The 21441-nt window shown below is 44.2% G+C and overlaps 1 protein-coding gene across 2 annotated transcripts in view; it reads left to right on the top strand.

The window, feature by feature from the left end:
* Window positions 1-21441, top strand: part of ACOT12 (acyl-CoA thioesterase 12) — a 546146-nt gene that overhangs the window by 290034 nt on the left and 234671 nt on the right. For both annotated transcript variants that reach the window (XM_086960839.1, XM_086960840.1), the window contains exon 6: window positions 4929-5085. In XM_086960839.1, the coding sequence (XP_086816965.1) occupies window positions 4929-5085 (157 nt within the window). The remainder of the gene's footprint in view (window positions 1-4928; window positions 5086-21441) is intronic.

Genomic DNA, 21441 nt, shown 5'->3' with positions numbered 1-21441 from the left:
CGTTTTTAACACTTTTTGCAAATTTACCGAGTGGTTCAACCACTCAGTAAATTTGACACCCTAATTGCGAATTCGCAATTATAAAAGTAATCATGCATTGCTTTTAAGAAATCGCAAATTTGCGATTTCTTAAAAGCAATTTCATTTTTAGAAATCGCAAAAATGTGCGATTTCTAAAAATGCTTGATGCATTCCAAAAAGCATTTTTGGAATCGCAAACGGACGATTTTAAGGAATCGCACCGTTTGCGACTCCAAAAATGCTTCATGCATGTGCCCCATATTTCTGTAGCAACGGTGGCAGCCAAGGCAGGGTGTATTCCGGCGTTGAAGTTAATGTCGTCAGCATATAATGAAACCCTATCTTCAGCTACATCTTGCATCCAAAAAGCTGTGAATTGGATGTGAATATTTTTCCTGATCCATTCCTCTAGTGGCTCTATGACCAGGGTGAAAATAAGGGAGAAAGCAAGCATCCTTGTAATGTACCTCTCCCTATAGGAAATGAGGGGAAAAGCACACCACTCGTGCTGGAGTACGTGATGTGTTGTATAGTGTGGCTACACAGTTGAGGAAGCGGGGGTCCAAGTTCAAATGTAATAGTCTCTTGGCTAACAGCAACATCACTCCTGGGTTCATTAATTCATATCACATATAAGTGCATTTTGTGAAATGAGAACACAGAATACAGTTAACAAGTGCAGCCCTCTTTATTCAACTATCACAGGATGTGCTTTGCCCTTGTGGTAGGCAAGAGGTCACTCTTGCACCAAAAATGTTAATTGTCTAAGATGTCCTAAAACCTTATGATGTGCCTGGGAAGGGCGCTGCTGTGGTTATTGCACTAGCTTCAACAGTTTTAGTGTTTTTTTAATAACATTAAGAATGTCATGTTTGTCTTGAAGGTAATCAAACCAATTTTGTCAGATGTTTGCGATCCGCTCATTACCAGTTTTCAGGTAGATTTTTTCCAGTTTTGTCTTTATATTTTGTGTATTTTGGTCTTTATGAGTTAAGTCGAGAGCGAAGTCACTAAAAACAACAAGAAAAAGTAACCAGGAGCTTCAATAGTGCGTGAAAATGGTTTCCTAAATCATTTAGGTGATACGTATCTTTGGTTTATGGCGTGTTGAAATCACACACCTTGATGGAGGAGGTATTTGTAAACAAAAGTAACAAAAAACTTGAAAGCACCTCAAAAGAGGTTCTGAAATAGTTGTGTGAGTAAATGCATTGGGGGTAAGATGCGTAATTGTGACCTGTGTAATGCTAAAAACAAATGCACAACTTCAATTCATTAGGTGTTCACTTTTAAAGGGTCTATCTGGTCAATGATGCCACCATATGCCTCAAAACATAAGACACCATCATCAAATAAAGGAATATTCGAGAATGTATATTGTTAATTGTTGATGTGTGGGACTGGGTAAAGAGAACTTCTCTAGTCTCTTCTCTGGATGGCCCATGTTATAAAACACGTGTACTTTGTCTGCATAGGCTAGCATGAATTTAGAGGATTCCAAAAGAGTTGTTGGCCCTTGAGTGGGAATATGATGCCAGCTAATATGTTCTAAAGCAGTGGTCTCTAACCTTTTCTGTAGTGAGAGCTACTTCTGATCAGGGAAAATCATTGTGAGCTACTGAAGGCTATGCAACTTGTGCATTGCTACCAGACAACCTCCCATTCAGCTCCATTGACTTTAAGCCTAATATCCATTGAACCAGATACTATGGTTTGAACAAAATACTTTGACGAGGGTCACTATGACAGGACTGCGATGTGTGTCAGTGAGAGTGCGGTCTTTGAAGATGTATGAACATGTGTGTGTATGAATGGCATAGATGTGTAAGGGTGACTGAGAGCCTATGTTGTATGTACTTGTAGCGCAGGAATGCCTTTAGTCAGATGTGGCACAGTTGCATGTATAATAAAAACCAAAACAACTTTTTTTAAATGGGAGAAATTTAAAGTGCTGAAAACGTTCTGCAAAAATTTACATGATATGAAACATTTTTCTGCTCTTTAACTTTCTCCTACTTAAAATAATAACGGTATTTTACAGTTATAACTAAGGCACCATGTCTACTAGCCACTGGGAGCAAGATGCGCTATGAGGTCTTACACAGGACATCACTGCGTCGGGCAAATTCTTATGACCTAGTGTCCTTGCACTCTGTTGGCAAGAGGTCTCAGATGAGAGTCTTCTCTCTATGAGTACTGGCGTTTTAGCTAACAGCAGTTTAACTCTGCAAATCTGCTATGAGGCAGGCATTTTCAGTGCCTGAGGCAAAATTACATTTGTCATAGTATTTTCCATAATAACAAGGCATTTTCAGGCCATTTGTTGCAGTTTTGCACCCCTTCCTGTTCATTAGTGATAGGGCTGTCAAGAAGCTGCCAACACAGCCTTAATGTAGATTCAGCCCAATAAACCTTGATAGTTGCTCTGTATTCCTATCCCAGCTCTAGACAAAGAGGCCATTTTCGTTTCCTGCACCAGGGCCCATGGTATCTATACCCCTGTCACATGACAGTACAAAATAAACATATATGGCAGTGAGATTTTCAATTAATTGAGTTGCATCTTCAGAGCAAAGAGCTTGCCCCGAGAATTATGTGGTTGCCAGGTCTGCCAATATTCTGCTTGTTTGCTGGATCAGGCTGCACGGTATTAGATGTGGTCCTGAAAGTTGGGGGTTAATGCACTGACCTTGTGGCGGATTTCCCCAAAAGAATGTTTCCCATGAAAGGGTGTTGCATGAGTTTAGAGGTTGTGGGCCAGATTTATAGCTCACAAATCTTAACTTTAAAAAAAAAAACTGCTAATGTTTCGCTGTTGCGAAAATTAGTTGTCAACTAACACCTCAGGGTTAAACTAGTTGTCAAAGATACTAAAACCCAACTTCCAGAAATGTTAGTGATGGGGGGGCCCGACTCCTTCAAAATATTGTCAGGGGGGCTTGGCCTACAAATGTTTGAAGACCTTTGCCGTAGATGATAAGGATGTTGCAAGTTGCCTCTGAATTCAACAACCTTCCAAAGGAACAAGGCCTTCTACCTCATTCCTCTGTATGACCAAAGACCTCCTTTGTTACTTTCAATATCCTTCTAAAGTATGGCAGTGGGTATTTTATCCAGTATAATATCTCCGAAAATTATTTTTAGTGATTATTCATTCACTCAAAGTAGAGGATATGGTAGTTATGTATCACCCTCACACCTCTGCTGCTCCTGCAGGTAGTTAGGCACATCACAAACCTTTAGCAAATTGACTTCAGGCTGGAATGGTGAGCTGTGGTGTGAGGTTGTATTATATGGGGAGGTTACATACCAAGGGGAAGCAGCTTTTACATCACATGCGGCACAACTCATACGATTACAAAGTGGTTGTTACAACGACCGCGATGTTACAATGCTAACCAATACAATGCAAGTCGTTTCTACGACTTGCTGTAGGGGGCGCTCTAAACTAAGGAATAGTATAATTCACTATTCCAACACCTTCCCTACTATTGTGCACGCTGGAGTTGGAATAGTAAATTATACTATTCCTAAGTCCAGCCCACCCCTACAGCAAGTCGTAGAAACGACTTGCGATGTAATGGTATGCGTTGTAACAACTCGGCCATTGTAACAACCGTGTTGTAATTGCATGCGTTGTACCTAATGCTAAGTAACATTGCATATTCCATGCCATGTAATAGTTTGAGCGGTTAATTAACTTTCTTCAGTTTGACAGGCTACTCTCATGAGAAGCAAAAACAGAGTGAACTTATGCAAAAAATAATTTGCCAGAGGTCAGGCGATCAGTAGTATTGAGTCTTCAGGAACAACTCTGTACACCATGCATAGTCTTGTGTGCCACGAGTGTTCGTTTTAGCCCATAAGACCAGACCCGACATGCAAATTATTAAAGAACACAAAAGGGAAAGAGCAGGGTGTCCCTAATGGATTGTAATTTTCATGAGTCTTGAAGTATGGATGCATGGGAGATTAAATACCAACCTAATTAATAGTCACCATTTCGATAATGGTAAAGTCTACCCTTGTCCCTTTTTGTAAACAAAATTTAGGACCCAATATTTGTGTCAGATGATATTTTTGCTAATGATATTGTGACATTCAAGTTTTACATATTCACAAAATATATTGATTCCATTTTGTCACACTCGGCATACGCAATCGTGCCCTTATGAATAGAAACTCTGCGATTAAGCAGATCATTTGCTTGGGTTAAGACTGTGTCGGCTCCCAGATGTTTTAATGCTGAGAAATGTTTTGATTGCTCTGGTTTGGGCAGTAACTTAGAGCCTTTTAAATCTTTAATGATTCACCGACTGGAGAGGTGGAACTAGTCCGTTAAATCTCTTCCCTACCATTCCATATGATGTTGGTTAGGTCTGACGTTAACCAAGACCTTTACAGTTTATAAAAATTATTTATAGAATATGTTAACTTATAGGGGCTTTCAGACAGCCCCCTTCATCTATAGGTCTGTTATTGTGCCAATCACATATTTATGCATACTGAAACATACAGCATGGGGCAGTGGGTCAGCCCACTTCAGCCATTGATTTACTTCACTGTGAGTAACCACATTCTGCCCTTTAAGAAGGAGCAGATCGACACAAAAAGTAGTTCCTACAGTGCAAGAAACTACTGCCCGTACTTTTAAAGACTAAAACTATTTGTTTCCTTTAGTCCCTTTTTTTTAATTTTAAGAGGACCAGCAGCTTCCCCAACAATAAACTTTTGCGAATACCATAACACAACAAACTAATCCAAAGGCTGGAAGTCAATGGAAGATCTATTTCAGGCAAACTACATATGGTAGCTTACGCTAGACTCTTGTATGAATGGCCACCATTAATTTACTGTGCCATAATAGCTGCATGTTCAAGAAGCAATCTATATCTTCTCTATTTCAGATGCTACTGGCTGTAGCGAAGAGGCAGTCATTTCAACAGACCGCACCCATGTGCAGAGCATTGAACTAGTCCTCCCACCACATGGGAACCATCAAGGAAACACATTTGGTGGCCAGATCATGGCATGGATGGAGACAGCAGCTACCATTTCTGCAAGGTTTATCGAAGCTTCTTAATACATGCAAAAATAATCATGAATTTGAATTAAAATCAGATGAACGTAATCTTGCATGGATGGAGATATATTTGAGAAGGAAAGGGTTTTCTTGTGCATGTGGCGTGGTCCTTAAATTTGAAGCCCAATGTTGCTTAACAAAGAATATCCTTAAGATTACCCTAGTTGGCACCAGGGAAGCTGCTATTATGTTATCCTGATACCCTAACACCAAATGTCAAAAACATGATTTCGGGCTCGGATCTATACTTGACGGCATTGATTGATGCCACCCCCTAGCAGACCTTTACCAAAAGTGTCGGTAGAGTTCCTGCCACTATTAGGCCAACTCATGGTTACCAGACCCATTGTGCCTTCAGCTGAACTGCGCTAACACACAATACCATGGTGCCCGAAATGTCTTCTGTAGTACCTTCGCCAAGTTCAGAATTCTGCAACCTATAATGTATCAATGCCAAGGTTGCACATTTCTGGAATTGTTAAACAACTGCATTGACTTTAATAATGCAGTTAAAGAGTTATGCATGCTTCATAAATCTTTCCTCATTATTGATCCACCTTTCTGATTTCCCAGTCTAAGTAATACTCTCTCAATCGTGATCTATGCTTTGTAGATTCACACATATACTGATTCAGACTGATGGCCGCGCCTTTCAAGGTCTGGCTGTAGATAGCTTAAATTGGCTGCTGGAGCTAACACAACACACAGATACAATATTTAAAAAGGTGCTTTGGGTCATCCACCTTCATTGGCTTGTTTCAGTGAATGCCTTCAGGTATTGTGGTTCAATGGGGGGTCCATCACATTATGGTATCCGTCCACACATCTTGCAGATGTTTTTTTCTGCTTTCATTGGTTATCGCCTAAAGAGTAGTCTATTCAGGCTCCTCAGCAGCAAAAGCACTATCCAGCTTCTGCACCTCTTCATGAAGCATACTGGCTCCCTAAGGAGGCTACAGGGAGCCACACAGAGGCTAATTATTGCTTGTGACAATCACTCTTTTCTGGATACTACTGATCCCAGCTGTACTTACTCTTCAGAGTCAGTGAATGGCAGTCTTAGCTCTCCTACCTAATCGCTCCAGTGGTGAAACAGGCACAGAGAGCAAAAGCTGAGACTATGGAACAAGGAACATATCCATCCTCCCACACCAAGACATTCATCCATCCACCCACAACCAAGCGTTTGTGCATCCACGCACACTTGCATGCAGCTATGCGGCTTCACTCATCCATCTTACCCACCCACAATAGTATGAAGCACAGCCATTTAAACATCTATTCTTCCTTGCATAGAACCAAGCATCCATCTCTCCATCCATGGGTCCAACCACCATCCGCCTGTCTCTGCACATGCTTATACGTGTGCTGTTTGACTCTGTCCATGTGTGTGCACACATTCAGTTATTTCTCCACTTGGTTGCCTGTTTATGTGTTTTCTGTTGGGCATTTAAATCACATCAACATATAGTCATTACAACGAAGAATACATACAGACAAAATATGCTGGACATTTTGTCTTTGCCAGTGGTTGTTTAAAGTTGATTCTACTCTCTAGATCACCTTACAACATGCTCAGTACGCTTAGGTCATTTTTGCCAATGAAAGTTATTCATATGCGATTTAATTTCTTTAATCGTTTGTGGCAGGTTATCTATCTATCTATCTATCTATCTATCTATCTATCTATCTATCTATCTATCTATCTATCTATCTATCTATCTATCTGTCTGTCTGTCTGTCTGTCTGTCTGTCTGTCTGTCTGTCTGTCTGTCTGTCTGTCTGTCTGTCTGTCTGTCTGTCTGTCTGTCCGTCCGTCCGTCCGTCCGTCCGTCCGTCCGTCCGTCCGTCCGTCCGTCCGTTTGTCTGTCTGTCTGTCTGTCGTTTAAATAATATTCAAGAAGTATTGAAAGCATTCATTTTAATCCATGCTTTTCATCCGAGCCAACAGACATTCAGTTTCTACATAAGTCTTTACATAATGAAGAGTATAGTAGAGACTGTACATTCTGCTTGTCTAGAGTTGAGTAATTGGATGTGATGTGACCCTCCTGTATTTGATTGTGTGCTGCGGTGAGTTACAGGTGAATGTAACTTTAAAAGCTGTCATGGTCACTGCTGATACGTTGATGCTTAGGCCTCTGCAGGATTCTGTTGCTCAGCAGGCATACAATGCGCGCACATCATTAGAGTTTGGATTGTTGCCTTTCTGTCTAAAGTCCTTCATAGAGTAGATGATGCCACATCTCGAGGATGAAGGGCTCCCTCTTAGATGCAAACACCAGCGGAGATTTGAGATTTGACTAATATGCCTTTGGGGTAGAGAGGACCAAATGTGAATCTGTGGAAGGTTTGACCCAAGACGTGCTACTCAACCCTGTTGAATGCCTTCTCGGCATGCAATACCAACAGAGGAAGGGACACCAGTTGTCTTGGACTGTCCTGCACGCTAGCGACTTCAGTCATGTTGGTAAATGCTCATCTGGTTTATATGAAACCGTTGTGGTCTGTGTGTGTGCGGGTGATGCCATGATCCTGCAATAGATCTCTGCATCATAGCGCAATAAAAGAATCGATTTATATAAAAAGTACAGAGAAGGCTAAGGGTTATTAAAAAAAGTAAGAATCAAATGATTCTGTGTTGAGGTGAGATGGCTCATTCAAGAAATAAATGCTGTGAGCCTCATTTATGAAAAGTGACGCATCGCTGCGTGAAAACAGCGATGCGTCACTTTTCGCTGCGCACTCCTTGCGACATTCCTGATGCGTCATAGTTAATGTATGACGCATCATGTCGCAAGGAGTTACAGATACGTCAGTATTTCTGACGTATCTGTAAGCGCAAAAGTGACGCATTGCTGGAGTGTGTCACAAAAGTGACGCAACTCCAGCAATGCGTCCTTTCACATGGGGAAAGCTCCATGTGAAAGGGCTTGCGTCAGTCTTACGCCTGCTGTGAGGCAGGCGCAAGATTTTGACGCAACAGCGTCCTAAAAGTGACGCAGTGAAATCTCATAGATTTCACTGCGTCACTATTACGAGGCTTTTTGCGGGGGAACGCCCACTCTGCATACATTATACCTGACGCAGGTATAATGTGGCGCAGGGGTTTAAAAAGTGACGCATCTACCTAGATGCGTCACTTTTTAAATATGGCGCAACAGGGCACATTTTTTACACCGCTGGTGCGTCTCAAAAAGTGACGCACCGGCGGCGCAAAACTGACGCAAGGCCTCATAAATAAGGCCCCATGTTCTCCTCAGGAGGTGAAATGCTTGGTAAAGGAGGACAGGACATGCCCAGAGCCTGGAGCTTTGCTATCTGCATGTCATTGGATGGGTGGCTTGACCTCCTCTACACTGGTCAGTGCTTCTAGCTCGCTTCTAACTTTCTTTAAAGAGTAAGGGAGCCAACTATGGAGGTATGTATTTTGCTAGGCATCATCAAAGTGTTCTCATATGAAGAGGCTGAAGGAAGAAATCACAAATTCATTTGCTTGACCTGCGAGGTCCACGAAAGTCGTGATATTTTTCCTAATATGAGTAATGCACAGTTTGTGGACCAGAATGTGGGCACTGTTATTGTCTTTGTTATAGTAAAGTGTTGTGTATAGCAGGCTACGCTTCGCCTTGCCGGGAGCCACAAGTTAAGCCGAGCTCTGCCTTAATTCGAGAGTCTGTATGTCTTCTGATACCCAATGCTTTTCCTTGTGTGACTCCAGCAAGGCAGTTGTTTTGTTTTTGACTGGCGCTTTCTACCAAAACTGAAACCTATACCTATAATGATGAAAGTACTACAGGGTCCCTGACGAATCCCCCGCGCCACCCCCAATAACTATTTTAGCTGCTTCCAATATCGAGCACCACTATTGGATGTGAAAATAAATAGAATTATTCTGATCTCTTTTCAAACTGTTGTTCTAACTGAAAATGTACATGAAAAAAACAAATCGCTGGGAAGAACAATGCTGAAAACTCGTTCACATTCAGTCATCGTTGAGAATAAGAAGCATGGAGAGCACAGCAGTCTTTCTATTCCTGACCCATTCTACAGGGCCCAGTGCTCACAGCAAGTTGGCTGTTGCTAGGTTTCCGGGCAGACTCTTTTAACCCTATTAGCATTTGAATGGAGCATAGGAAGTTCAGGACATGCCTTTTGCATTTAAATAAGTTGAGAGGTTTTCTACAATGTACTTTTCAGTAAAAGTTAACATTCTCTGTACTTTTAAATTCAGTGTTAGCTACAGAGGAGATTCGCCTTGATGCTGACATAGATAATATGCTAGCTGTGAAAAAAGGTCAAGTAAGGGTAGGTTTGGGAATAGTTTGGTGTGCAATATTTTTTGACCCAATTTCACAATTTGAGCTCATTCTGGGAGCAATCCAACACAAAATAGAAACCTGTGAATTCCACGGTCTGTGGCTCTGATGCAAGACCACCCCCTTTTGTACCGCTTTGTTCGCCATAACTTTGCAGGGTATGCTCAGACGTGAGTCCCTTGCTCAATTTGCCACTGGATTCAAGCAAGCCTGGCTGAAGACTGCTGTAATGCCAGAAACCGGTACTAGGAAGCTTGTTTCCGGTCCAGGGCAGGCATGACTTGGCAGTTCGGGCTGGACTGTTCCCATGAGGCACAGGGTCAGACTGATTTGCATATGGCCATGTCTGATCTGGGGTGGCAGAGTGGGCTAAAGAACGGTGATGGATTAAACCCAGATCTGTTGACTGGGTGTGAGTGTTTGATTGGTCCAGATGCTCCGTCCATCACCACCCCCTTTTGTACCGCTTTGTTTGCCATAAGTTGGCAGGGTATGCTCAGACGTGAGTCCCTTGCTCACTTTGCCACTGGGTTCAAGCAAGCCTGGCTGAACACGGCTGTAATGCCAGAAACCGGTCCTAGGAAGCTTGTTTACGGTCCAGGGCAGGCATAGCTTGGCAGTTCGGGCTGGACTGTTCCCATGAGCCACAGGGTCAGACTGATTTGCATGTGGCCATGTCTGAACTGGGGTGGCAGAGTGGGCTAAAGAACGGTGATGGATTAAACCCAGATCTGTTGACTGGGTGTGAGTGTTTGATTGGTTCAGATGCTCCGTCCATCACCACCCCCTTTTGTACCACTTTGTTCGCCATAACTTGGCAGGGTATGCTCAGACGTGAGTCCCTTGCTCACTTTGCTACTGGATTCAAGCAGGCCTGGCTGAAGACGGCTGTAATGCCAGAAACCAGTCCTAGGAAGCCTGTTTCCGGTCCAGGGCAGGCATGGCTTGGCAGTTCGGGCTGGACTGTTCCCATGAGGCACAGGGTCAGACTTATTTATTTGCATATGGCCGTGTCTGAACTGGGGTGGCAGAGTGGGCTAAAGAACGGTGATGGATTAAACCCAGATCTGTTGACTGGGTGTGAGTGTTTGATTGGTTCAGATGCTCCGTCCATCACCACCCCCTTTTGTACCTAATGGAAGCAGGGCCGGCTTTAGCGCTGGTGGCGCCCTGTGTGACATGCTTTTTTGGCACCCCCACCACCCAATAACCTCCCGCTACACGGATTTCCTCACTGCCACACTCCAGCAGGGTCCCCATCTCTCCATAGCACCTCTCTCTCATGCATTTCATTTGATTAATAGTGCTACTCATACCAATGTATAGTGTCAGAGCACTTTACATCAAACACACACATTCTACAGAAACAATGTGAATCGACGGTATAGAAAATGTTACAAAAGACCATAGGGATTATAGTGTGTAGGACTCGCATGACATCCGAACCAGTAGGCACTATATTTTAAGAGTTTGGTCTGGAAAAGCACAAATTTACGATTTAAAATGTACCACTGTGGTTGGGGTTGGCTTAAGTAGTAAGAATACGTTCCTACCCAAACACACCATTTTTAGCTACATTAGTATAATTAAAGACTAGGGAAAAAATTATATTCTAACCTATATCACGCAGTCTGCATGCATCTGAACTCTTGGTCGACAGATCATAGGTCTCTGTGCTATACTAGAATTGCAACTTATGAGCAGCTATTAACAGAAGAATCTCTCTGACACATGCAGTGACCCACTGAGCTATTCAAACAAAATATGTTCTATGATCTGCAGGGTATCTGTTCTTTTCAGCAGGCACATTGACCCTCTGCATTACTTTATAGTGAGCAAAAGCAAATGAAAATTCTGCTGGCTTAAACTTTGTGTGACAATAGCATCTTACATTTAGTAGTAATATCAGTGGTTTCTGTTAATTTTTATGTGGGCAATTGTGTATTCTACTGTTTGAGAATAGTAGAAATAATCCCCAGGAAGCATATTTTATTGGTGCTGTGGGAGGTCACATTTTTAAAAATCTTTTCTAAAGCAAGGGAGGCCAAAACTTGATGTCTTTGTTCTCCAGTATTGAATCTTTCATAGATTCACATGCTTGTATCTTCCCCGTCGTCATGGTGGGAGTCTCACGGTAACAGAATACCCAAAGCAGTACCATAGAGAAGAAAAAACTGCATAGAAGACCCCATAGGGCCTGATTTGTTTGGTAACCAGACCTCCTCATTGTTTGGTCCAAAACTCAGCCAATCAGCACCAACGCCCTGACATCACACTCCCCAGCAGAACCCTTCTACCTCAGATTTCCAACCGCCTTGGTGTGAGAAAGGAGTCTCCCTGAGCTCTGTTCAGTTTTTGTTCCAGTGTGAACTTTTGACCTTTCTAACTGAACCCTTTCTGGATTAAGGTATTGTGATTAATCTTTTACCTTATAATGGCTGAGAGCTCTAAGAAGAGGCTTTTCAGGCCTTGCAGATCCTGTGGAAAAGCTAGGCTCTTCTCTGAAGATCCACACAAGGACTGCTTATATAGCCTTCATCCCAAGCATATAGCTAAGGATTGTAAGCATTGCAGAACTTTTTCTGCTAAGACTCTGAGGGATAGAGAGGCACGTCTTCTGTTGTGGCTTCAAAAGAAGAAGGCCACTTCAGACTCTGATTCTGGGGAGGAATCCACAAGCCAGTCTTCCAAGAAGAGGAAAGCTTCCAATTCTGAGGAACCTGTGGATTCTAAAAAGATCAAATCCAAGGGAAAGGAGACGCCATCTCTTCCTCCGACTCCTCTGAAGAAATCTTCAGGTCATAAGGGGGCATCTTCAGCTCCGTCGACCAGTTCTGTGGTGTCTCCAGCAAAGCCTGTGGGGAAACTGTCGACGGCACCGTCGACGACTACAGTATCGACGACGGCCATTTCGACGACGGCTGCAGCGTCGATGACAGGAACCACAATTATATATCGTTGTCGACGAGACCGGCTGCTCCGTCGACGAGGCAATCATCGATGGCGACCTCGTCGACGACAGGATCGACGACGAACATCATTTCGACGACGGGAACCTCGTCGACGGCGGCTCCGTTGACGAAGGCTTTTAAATCTCCGCAGTCGAAGACCTTGATTTCTATTATATCTTTTCACTCGTCGACCGGATCGTCGACAATAAGAAAATCTTCAGAATTTACGGCATGGACAAAGATATCTCCTCTGCCCCATCCACCTTACTGGAGCAGGAATCGGAGGAGGAAGAATCTTCAGGGGTAGCAAATAGTCCTTCCCAGCTTCAGATCAAGAGCCAGTACACGGACGAGGAAGTTTTCTCCTTTAAAGATGCTGCTCAGGCCAAATCTTTGAGGTACAAATCTTTTCAAGAGCATTGCGACTACGAAGAGGAGGAGGAACAACAGGGCGAGGCAAGAGAGGAATCCATTTCAATGCCAGCATCGCTTGTAACGGATTTGCGTCTAATGATCAACGAATATTACCATTCTTTTCCTGAGGCTAACGCACCTGCTTCAACGCCTACAGTGCCTCAGATGCAAGCACCTGTGGCGCAATCTACTCCTCAAACTCAAAAGCTTCGTTCTCCGCCTATAGTTACAATCAGAGATGATCTGACTGACAGTGACGGGGATGAACAACCTGAAGAAGGTGAGCTTCTACAGGATACCACAGGAGGTCCGGAATGGGATCAATATATTTTACCAACAACTCCTTCACCTTCGCCTTCACCAGCGACTTCACCTCCTCAGGACATTGGAGGGTTCCATGATATCATGGAAAAGGCAGCAAAAAGATTTCACCTAGAAATGCCGGTTCAAGAAACTGAATGTTTCTTATACGATTTTAAAGATGACTCCAGAAAGTCAACAAGGTCAATCCCAATCATTCAGCACATTTGGGATGAGGGTCTTAAAATTCTGAAGACTCCAGCTTCAGTTTCTGTTTCAGTCCCTAGAATCAAAAAGAACTACTGTGCGCCAGAGTCCTCCCCTGCATGTTTAATGGGACACCCACGCCCAGAATCGGTGGTGATGCAGGCGGCGCAGAGAAATTCTAAAAACCCTGTTTCCACATCTATGGTCCCGCCGGATAAGGAAGGAAGAAGAATGGATGGAGCGGGGAAAAGATTTGCAATAATGGCAGCTTCTACCATCAAAGCAGCTAATGCTTTGGCCCTCCTAACAGGCAGATGTGGTCGGATATAGCACCACTACTAGCTCTTCTGCCAGAGGATAAGAAAGGAGAGGTAGCAACTGTCCTTCAGGAGGGGGCGAAAGCGGCCTCGGAGTCTATAGATATTGCCATGGATATCTCCTCGATGGCTTTTCGTCAGATAGCAGGAACGGTGTCCCTTAGAAGGCAAGGCTGATTGAAAGCTACTTCATTTAGACCAGAAGTACAGGCCAAAATAATTGACATGTCATTCGATGGCGAGAATCTATTTGGGAAACATATAGATGACGCTTGACAGGACATTAAGGCAGACACGGACACAGCGAGGGCGCTGGGGTCCCTTCAGCAAGGAAAATGTCTGTCCTTTCGGAGGAGAGTTGCAAGAGGACAATTTGGTCAGCGATCATCGTACCAATCTAACCGATACCAGCCCTATAACCAACAGGGTTACCGGCAGTACAATTCAAACCAACAATATAGATCTTCTAATGCCTCTTTTCACCAACAGTCCAGAGGCAAATCCGCAACCAGAGGAAAGACCCAACAATCTAATAGAAGGCAATGATTTACAAATGGCGCTCTCCACCTTGTGGATTCCCGGCAACGACCACTATCTGTCTCTATTCTTGCAGCATTGGATGTCTATAACATCAGACAAATGGGTACTGGATGTAATACGCAGGGGCCATACCCTAGAGTTTGTTCAAATACCACCAAACTATCCCCCGGTTTTCAAGCTACAGCAACATCGCTCTGCATTAAAAGCAGAAGTTCTTTCGCTTTTACAGAAGGGGGCTATAGAGGAAGTGCCTTTCCAGCAGAGAGGGAAAGGATTTTATTCGCATTTCTTCCTGGTAAAGAAAAAGCAAACTACAAAATGGAGACAGGTATTGGACCTAAGGGATCTAAATCAATACATCAGGAAAATTCCCTTCCGTATGCTTTCCCTGCTGGAGATTCTTCTGCTCCTGCGGAGAAAAGACTACATGGCTTCACTAGACCTTATGGATGCATATTTCCATATACCGATTCATCAGAAACACAGGAAATATCTACATTTTGTAGTGGAGAGTCGCCACTTCCAGTTCAAAATACTACCTTTCGGCCTCAAATCGGCCCCAAGAGTATTTACGAAATGCATGGCCCCAGTTGCAGCTCACTTAAGGTTGCAGGGGCATCAAATTTACCCCTATCTGGACGACTGGCTTATAACAGGTCCATCTTAAGGAAAGGACAAGATATCCCTAAAACGCTGGATGAATCTGTTTCAATGACTGGGTCTACGACTCAACATAGAAAAGTCTTCATTGGTGCCTTCTCAAACGATTCAATTCCTAGGGGCACTGCTCTGCACAAAGGAAGCGAAAGCATACCCATCGGAAGAGAGGGTTCGAAAGATTGCAGGCCTGGCCTCCTCCCTCCAGTCAAAGAGGTACACTTCAGTAAGGATATACAAATCCTTGTTGGGAATGATGTCCTCATGTATCCCACTGGTTCCAAACTGCCGTATTCAGAGAGGGCCTTTGCAGGAGCTCCTCGACGAGCAATGGATTCAATCAAAAGGGACATTCGAAGATCGGATCGCCATATCTCCTCAAATGAAACAGGCTATGTCATGGTGGAAGGTTCGAGAGAACTTGGTACAAGGCCTGTATTTCGAACCCCAGGGTCACAGCTATGTGATGACATCAGACGCTTCGCTACAAGGATGGGGGGCGCATCTGCAGGAGCTGGAAATCCAGGGTCGCTGGTCAGACCGGGAAGCACAATTACACATCAATATGCTGGAGCTAAAAGCGGTCTTCTTGGGTCTGCAGGCCTTTTTACCCAGAATAAATGGATCCACAGTACTGATAAAGACAGACAGTACAACAACAATGTTCTACCTCTTGAAGCAAGGAGGAACAAGATCAAAACTGCTCTCCGTGCAGGCTCAAAAAATCTGGAGATGGCTAATCCGTCACAACATCTCAATCCAAGTACAACACATCCAGGGGATTCACAACACAAGGGCAGATGTCGTAAGCTGAACAGCCAGTGTGTCACACGAGTGGGAAATAGATCAGGATTAGCTGTACAGAGTGTTTCAACGGTGGGGCACACTAACATTCGATTTGTTCGCAACCCGGGACAATGCAAAGTGCGAACAGTTTGCAAACAGATACCCACAACAAGGATAGCTGGGAAATGAATTGCATCTGAATTGGACGGGAATGTTCGCTTATGCGTTCCCTCCATTTCCATTGATACCAAAGGTACTTCGCAAAATGAGGGCAGAGTCATGTCGTGTAATTCTGATAGCACCAGCTTGGCTGAGACAGGCTTGGTTTTCAGAGCTTCTTCAACTTTCATTGTGCAACAGGATACAGTTCCCGATTTTCCAGAACCTGATATCCATGAGCAGCGGTCAAATTCTCCACCCAAGTTTGACATCGCTGAAATTATCAGCATGGAACCTCATGAGCACGAGTTCCAAGCCCTGAATATACCTTCAGATTGCAAAGACATTTTATCTCAATCTAAAGCAGTATCCACAAACAAAACGTACGTGGCAAAATGGACAAGATTCTGTCAATGGTGCGCTTCTAATGCGCTGCATCCTTTTACAGTTCCTCCGGAACACATCTTACCTTATCTCCTCTCATTGTCGAAAGCGGGTCTTTCACATGCCTCATTGAAAGTGCACTTGGCTGCAATCTCAAGGTATAGGAGAGTTCCAAATCAGCCGTCACTCTGGTCTCACAGAGTAATCAAAGAATTAGTCAAAGGGCTTGATAGAGCATTTCCCCCAAGTCAACGGCCGCCAATACCTTGCCATCTCAATACAGTATTAGCTCAACTTATGAAGCCTCCATTCGAACCAATACATAAGGTAGACCTGCAATTCATCTCATGGAAGACAGCACTACTTTTGGCCCTCACATCAGGGATGAGAGTTAGCAAAATTCAGGCTTTCTCAATAGAAGAACCCTTTCTTCAATTTCGGCAGGACAGGGTAATACTAAGGACGAATCCCAAATTCATCCCTAAAGTCCCTACAATGTTTCATCTCAATGAGCCAGTTATCCTGCCTACTTTCTTCGGCAATCCTTCAACAGAATCAGAGAGGGCCCTGCACTCTCTTGACATCAAAAGATGTCTGAAATTCTATATTGACAGGACAAAAAACTTTAGAAAGTCAAAGCAACTGTTTATCGATTTTGAGGGTCAAAGAAAAGGACTGTCTTTGCCAAGGTCAAGCATTTCGAGAGAGGATTGTTTCTGCTATTGTCCAATGCCACGAAAAAGCAGGAAAACCGTTGCGCTGTAAGGTGCAAGCACACTCCACGAGAAAGATGGCGACATCTATGGCCCTGTTTGCAGGAGTGTCACTGCCAGACATCTGCAGAGCAGCAACTTGGAAGAGCATACTCTCATTTACTAGACACTACTGTCTAGAGACTGCGTGGAAAGAGGACACAGCAGAGGGGCAAGCCGTTCTGCGACGTCTTTTTCAATAAGGTCTGTATGTATATTCACACTTTAATTCAGATTTAAAATACCTAATGTATATAATGATGAACAATGTTTCATTTATATTATCATTTGCTTCAGTTATATGCAAATCATGTTCTATTGGTAAAGTTGTTCAGTGATTATCCATTTATGATATATGGTGTTTAATAGTTTTGACATCACAATGTTTAGCAACAGAACCAAACTACTTGGGTTCTATCCTGGAAACGCAAAAAAAAATTCGGTACTACTTGCTACTCTGATACAAGCATGTGAATCTATGAAAGATTCAATACCGGAGAAGGAAATAGTTACTTACCTGTACACTATAGTTCTCCAGTATTATCTTTCATAGATTCACATGCGCCCGCCCACCTCCCCGTTTCTCAGGAAGAACCCTTTACCTCTGACTATATCCATGTCTCTCACTTGGGCCTGTAAATCTGAGGTAGGAGGGTTCTGCTGGGGAGTGTGATGTCACGGCGTTGGTGCTGATTGGCTGAGTTTTGGACCAAACAATGAGGAGGTCTGGTTACCAAACAAATCAGGCCCTATGGGCTTTTCTATGCAGTTTTGGTACTGCTTTGGTCATTCTGTTACCGTGAGACTCCCACCATGACGACGGGGAAGATACAAGCATGTGAATCTATGAAAGATAATACTGGAGAACTATAGTGTACAGGTAAGTAACGATTTCCTTACACATCATCCATCAAGACAAAATACTTTAAACTTTTTTATACAGTTATGTAATTGCAATTTGACTTTTTTGTAGCTTTAATGCAAAGCTTGCATAACATCTGAAAACTGCACCAACTAAAACGTAACTTTCGAGAAAGCTTTTTTCGAACTTCCATTTGCGAATTGTGGAAATGGAATTCAAACAAGACTGTGTTGAATGTCACGTAAACACTCTGATGGGAGTAGGGATAATTCATGGGACCAAACTGACCTTTAATGCAGTGTCGAGAGCAGGGTTACCTTTGCGTGCCACTGCTAATATTACCATGGAAAGGGACACAGCTCGAATTAAGCAGGTGCTCTGAGATCTTGTAAGGAAACAGCAATTGTGGCACGTGGGCCGACACTAAGGCTACGTCATCCAAGATGGCGTGAACACTTGTGTCTGTCTTTTATTTCCTCGAGGATCAACGTTGTGGAAACCAAGGAGCCGGGGTTTTGGCGCTCCCTACCCTTAGCACACCCGGTGCAATATTATTCCATCCCTTATCTTTATTTCCATCCCAAAGTCTACAATGATCTGGAACAAACATCAATGCGTGGAGCGGGGGAGGGGAGGGTGGTTCGAGGGGCGGCAGCTTAGAAGCAAGTTCAACGTTTTTTACAAATGGTGCCCAGACCGAGCAGATGCGTACCTTATAAGGAAACCTGAGGACTTCTGACACGAGGCACGTGCAACTGCTCCTTGTTACTATTCCTTTTAATATCTATAGCATACAATGATGGGGTCAGACAAGACAACCTATGGAGCCGCAGTTGCCGTCACTCACATGTGATGGCCTCAGGACTCCTGATGAAACTCCGTGCAGTGCTACCATAGATTGTGCTGCAGCTAAGTCAACAAGACGAGTTCTGCTTCACTTGACATAAAAGAATAACTTGTGCAGCGCATAGTGTTCTGCATCTAAGAAAAACTTGTTTGAACATTACCAAATATACCAAGGCAGTAGAGTAGCCAGAAAATTAAAACTCCCCCCCCCCCCCCAAACTAAACCTCTGGCACCAAGAAAGAGAAGCAAGTGAACCCATTCCTCCCTAGAAGAGCTCCGTTATCTCTTCCATCACAGCATCTATCCATCCATCCTTCACCCTTTCATCCACCCGCAGACCTCGGCTAATTTCTTTTTTAATTCTGTCATCCAATACTTCATCCATCACTCAATCATTCCCTATTAAATCCATCCATCCACCCTGATATCCATTCATCCATCCACTCTGCCATCATCCATCCACCCAGCCATTCATCCACTCATCCATCCACCCTGCCATCCATCCACTTTTGTTCATCAATCCATTCTGCCATCCATTGATCGAGCTATCATACATTCATACATTCTGCCTTCCATCTGTCCATTCACTCTATCATCTATTCACTCATCTTTTTACCCATTAATTCATCCATCCCTTTACTCAGCCATCCACCTATCCATCCATCCCTTTACTCTGCCATTCTTTCACCTATCCATTCCCTCACTCATCCATCCATTTACTCTTCAAGCCTTTCGTCTCTCTATCTGCCTATCCATTCACTCATCCTTTCACTCACTCACTCATTTTCCCCCATAGTCATCTACCCACCCATACACCCACTCATACATGCCTCCTTTCACTCTTCCTTCCATCTTTCCCTCTTCTCTTTACCCATCTTCTGTTCTTCCTGGTCCCTGCTTACCCTTCTATTGACGCTGTATTCCTTACAGATGTATTTATCACCTTCTGACTTTTGAGTTGCAAGCAGAAGAGGTCACGTCCACTGAAGCTGCTAATGTGGGGTGGAGGGGGTTTACAGCGCCCTTGAAATATACTACCTCCAGTTGAAGCCATGCTACTAACATGACTACAGTTAAAGCAACTACTCCAGATATCAATCAATAAAGCTGGTACAGCCACCGATACGTCAGACTTCTATGATCCCACCATCCAAGTACCCGATCACTCTCTTCGCAAAGGCTTTGCGCCTTACAACTCTCTAAAAATCTGAAGAAGCTATTGGATGGCAGGGGCTTCCAAGTGAGGTCTTGTTTGAGCTTAGGCCCTTGTGGAGCTTTCTTAAGCCACATGGTACTGGTGGCCATCTTGGGCATGCGTGTCTCTACAAGCAGTGCCAATCCTGGTCAATTCTTCAGAGCTTCCTGGTAATGCATACTTGTGCTCTGATTGCCCTTTCCTGTTTAGTGCGAGCTCCACTCCAGCGTTGCAGTGTCAGAGCAATCGTGGAAGCAAATTTTATGCAGAACAATTCTCGTGATGCTAAAACAATAAATATTGGGACTGGTGTACTAAGGGATTTTGTGGTTGCAAACCTTGACCTAATCCCCAAAATCACCTTTTTTTATGTACTGAGACTATTTTGTTATTCTGAAAAGTTTTCCGAATTGCAAAATGTGTTAAATTACCCTTACCAAATCATAATTTGGAAGTGGCGTCGAAGAGACGTTCCTTCCAAATCTGACGTAACAATATGATTGTAGTTCTGTTGCAAACATAGACTCCTAAGTTGGGTGGTAACTGATTCGCAAAGGGGAACGATTTCCATTTAGACCTTTTTAGGTCGAGGACCGTAGGCTGCGCTTGCGCAGTTCGGTCCAAAGATTTAATGTTTTTTAGTTAGGGGGCTTGAACCCGCTCTCTTCTCCATCGGCTGGCCTCGTAAATGCTGGCCAGCCATTGGAGGAGAGGGGCGTCACTCCCTTTAAGCCCCGTCTTTTTCGGATTCGGGGGCGTGTTTTTTAGGTTCTTTCTATCTGTGACGTCTTCAGTCACTCAAACCTAAAAAACACGCCCCCCCAGTCTAAAAAGGGCGGGGCTTACATCAAAATCCTGTGGGGCTCCCGTTGCGAGGAGGGAGCCCCGTGTGCCGCCCGAAGTTCTGCAGAGGCCCAGTGATTGGGGCCGATGGGGAGTGCTTGTGCGGAGCTCCCGTGAGCAAAGGGAGCCCCAGGATGTGCATTGTGAGAAAGAAGGAGCATGGCGACTGGTCAGCAGTGCTCCCGTGAGCTGAGGGAGCCCTGCAGCATCTGGAGGAGAAGCCGGCCGAAGAGAAGCGCACCAGAGCCATGAGTGCTCCACACTCTGAGTCCGGGTCCCGAGATGGGGGACCGGGAGAAGGAGCCCCTTGTAAGGGCGGGGCTCTCGTGAGGAGAGAACCCCGGGAGTGCCGCCGCATAGCTGCCCCCGCCGCGAGTGAAGGAGGAGCTGAGACCGGCAGCGTTCATAGCCAGTGAGTAGGGCTCCATTTTGAACTGGGTTGCCTCTTGGCGCAGCAGTGGCGTGTGAAGGTGTCTTCTGGTGTCATGGGGTATGTTTTCATTAGTAGCACCACGCTCCTTGTTGAACACAGAGATTAGTGTCCACAACCCTGTAGCTATAACTGCCACCACGAGCCACCTATGCCTGTTGAACTGGAATTTCAGCATGTTTAAAATGCTTCAGTCAGGGGTACCACGCGCAGCGCAGCGCTTTGTGAACCAGCTCAGTGAGTTAATGCGTCTCTCGCAACAAGAAGGGTCAAGGGTTCGCGTCCTCACCAGAGAAAGCGCGGTGAAACAGGCTCATTGCAGCGGAATATTTTGTGAGGTAGTTCACCGGGTTAATATGTCTCCAATAGCCTAC

This window comes from Lissotriton vulgaris, chromosome 3_1 (assembly GCF_964263255.1).
Source record: "Lissotriton vulgaris chromosome 3_1, aLisVul1.2, whole genome shotgun sequence".
Lineage (NCBI taxonomy): Eukaryota > Metazoa > Chordata > Amphibia > Caudata > Salamandridae > Lissotriton > Lissotriton vulgaris.
Note: the sequence above shows the minus strand (reverse complement) of the source record. Positions and strands in the feature narration are given on the sequence as shown.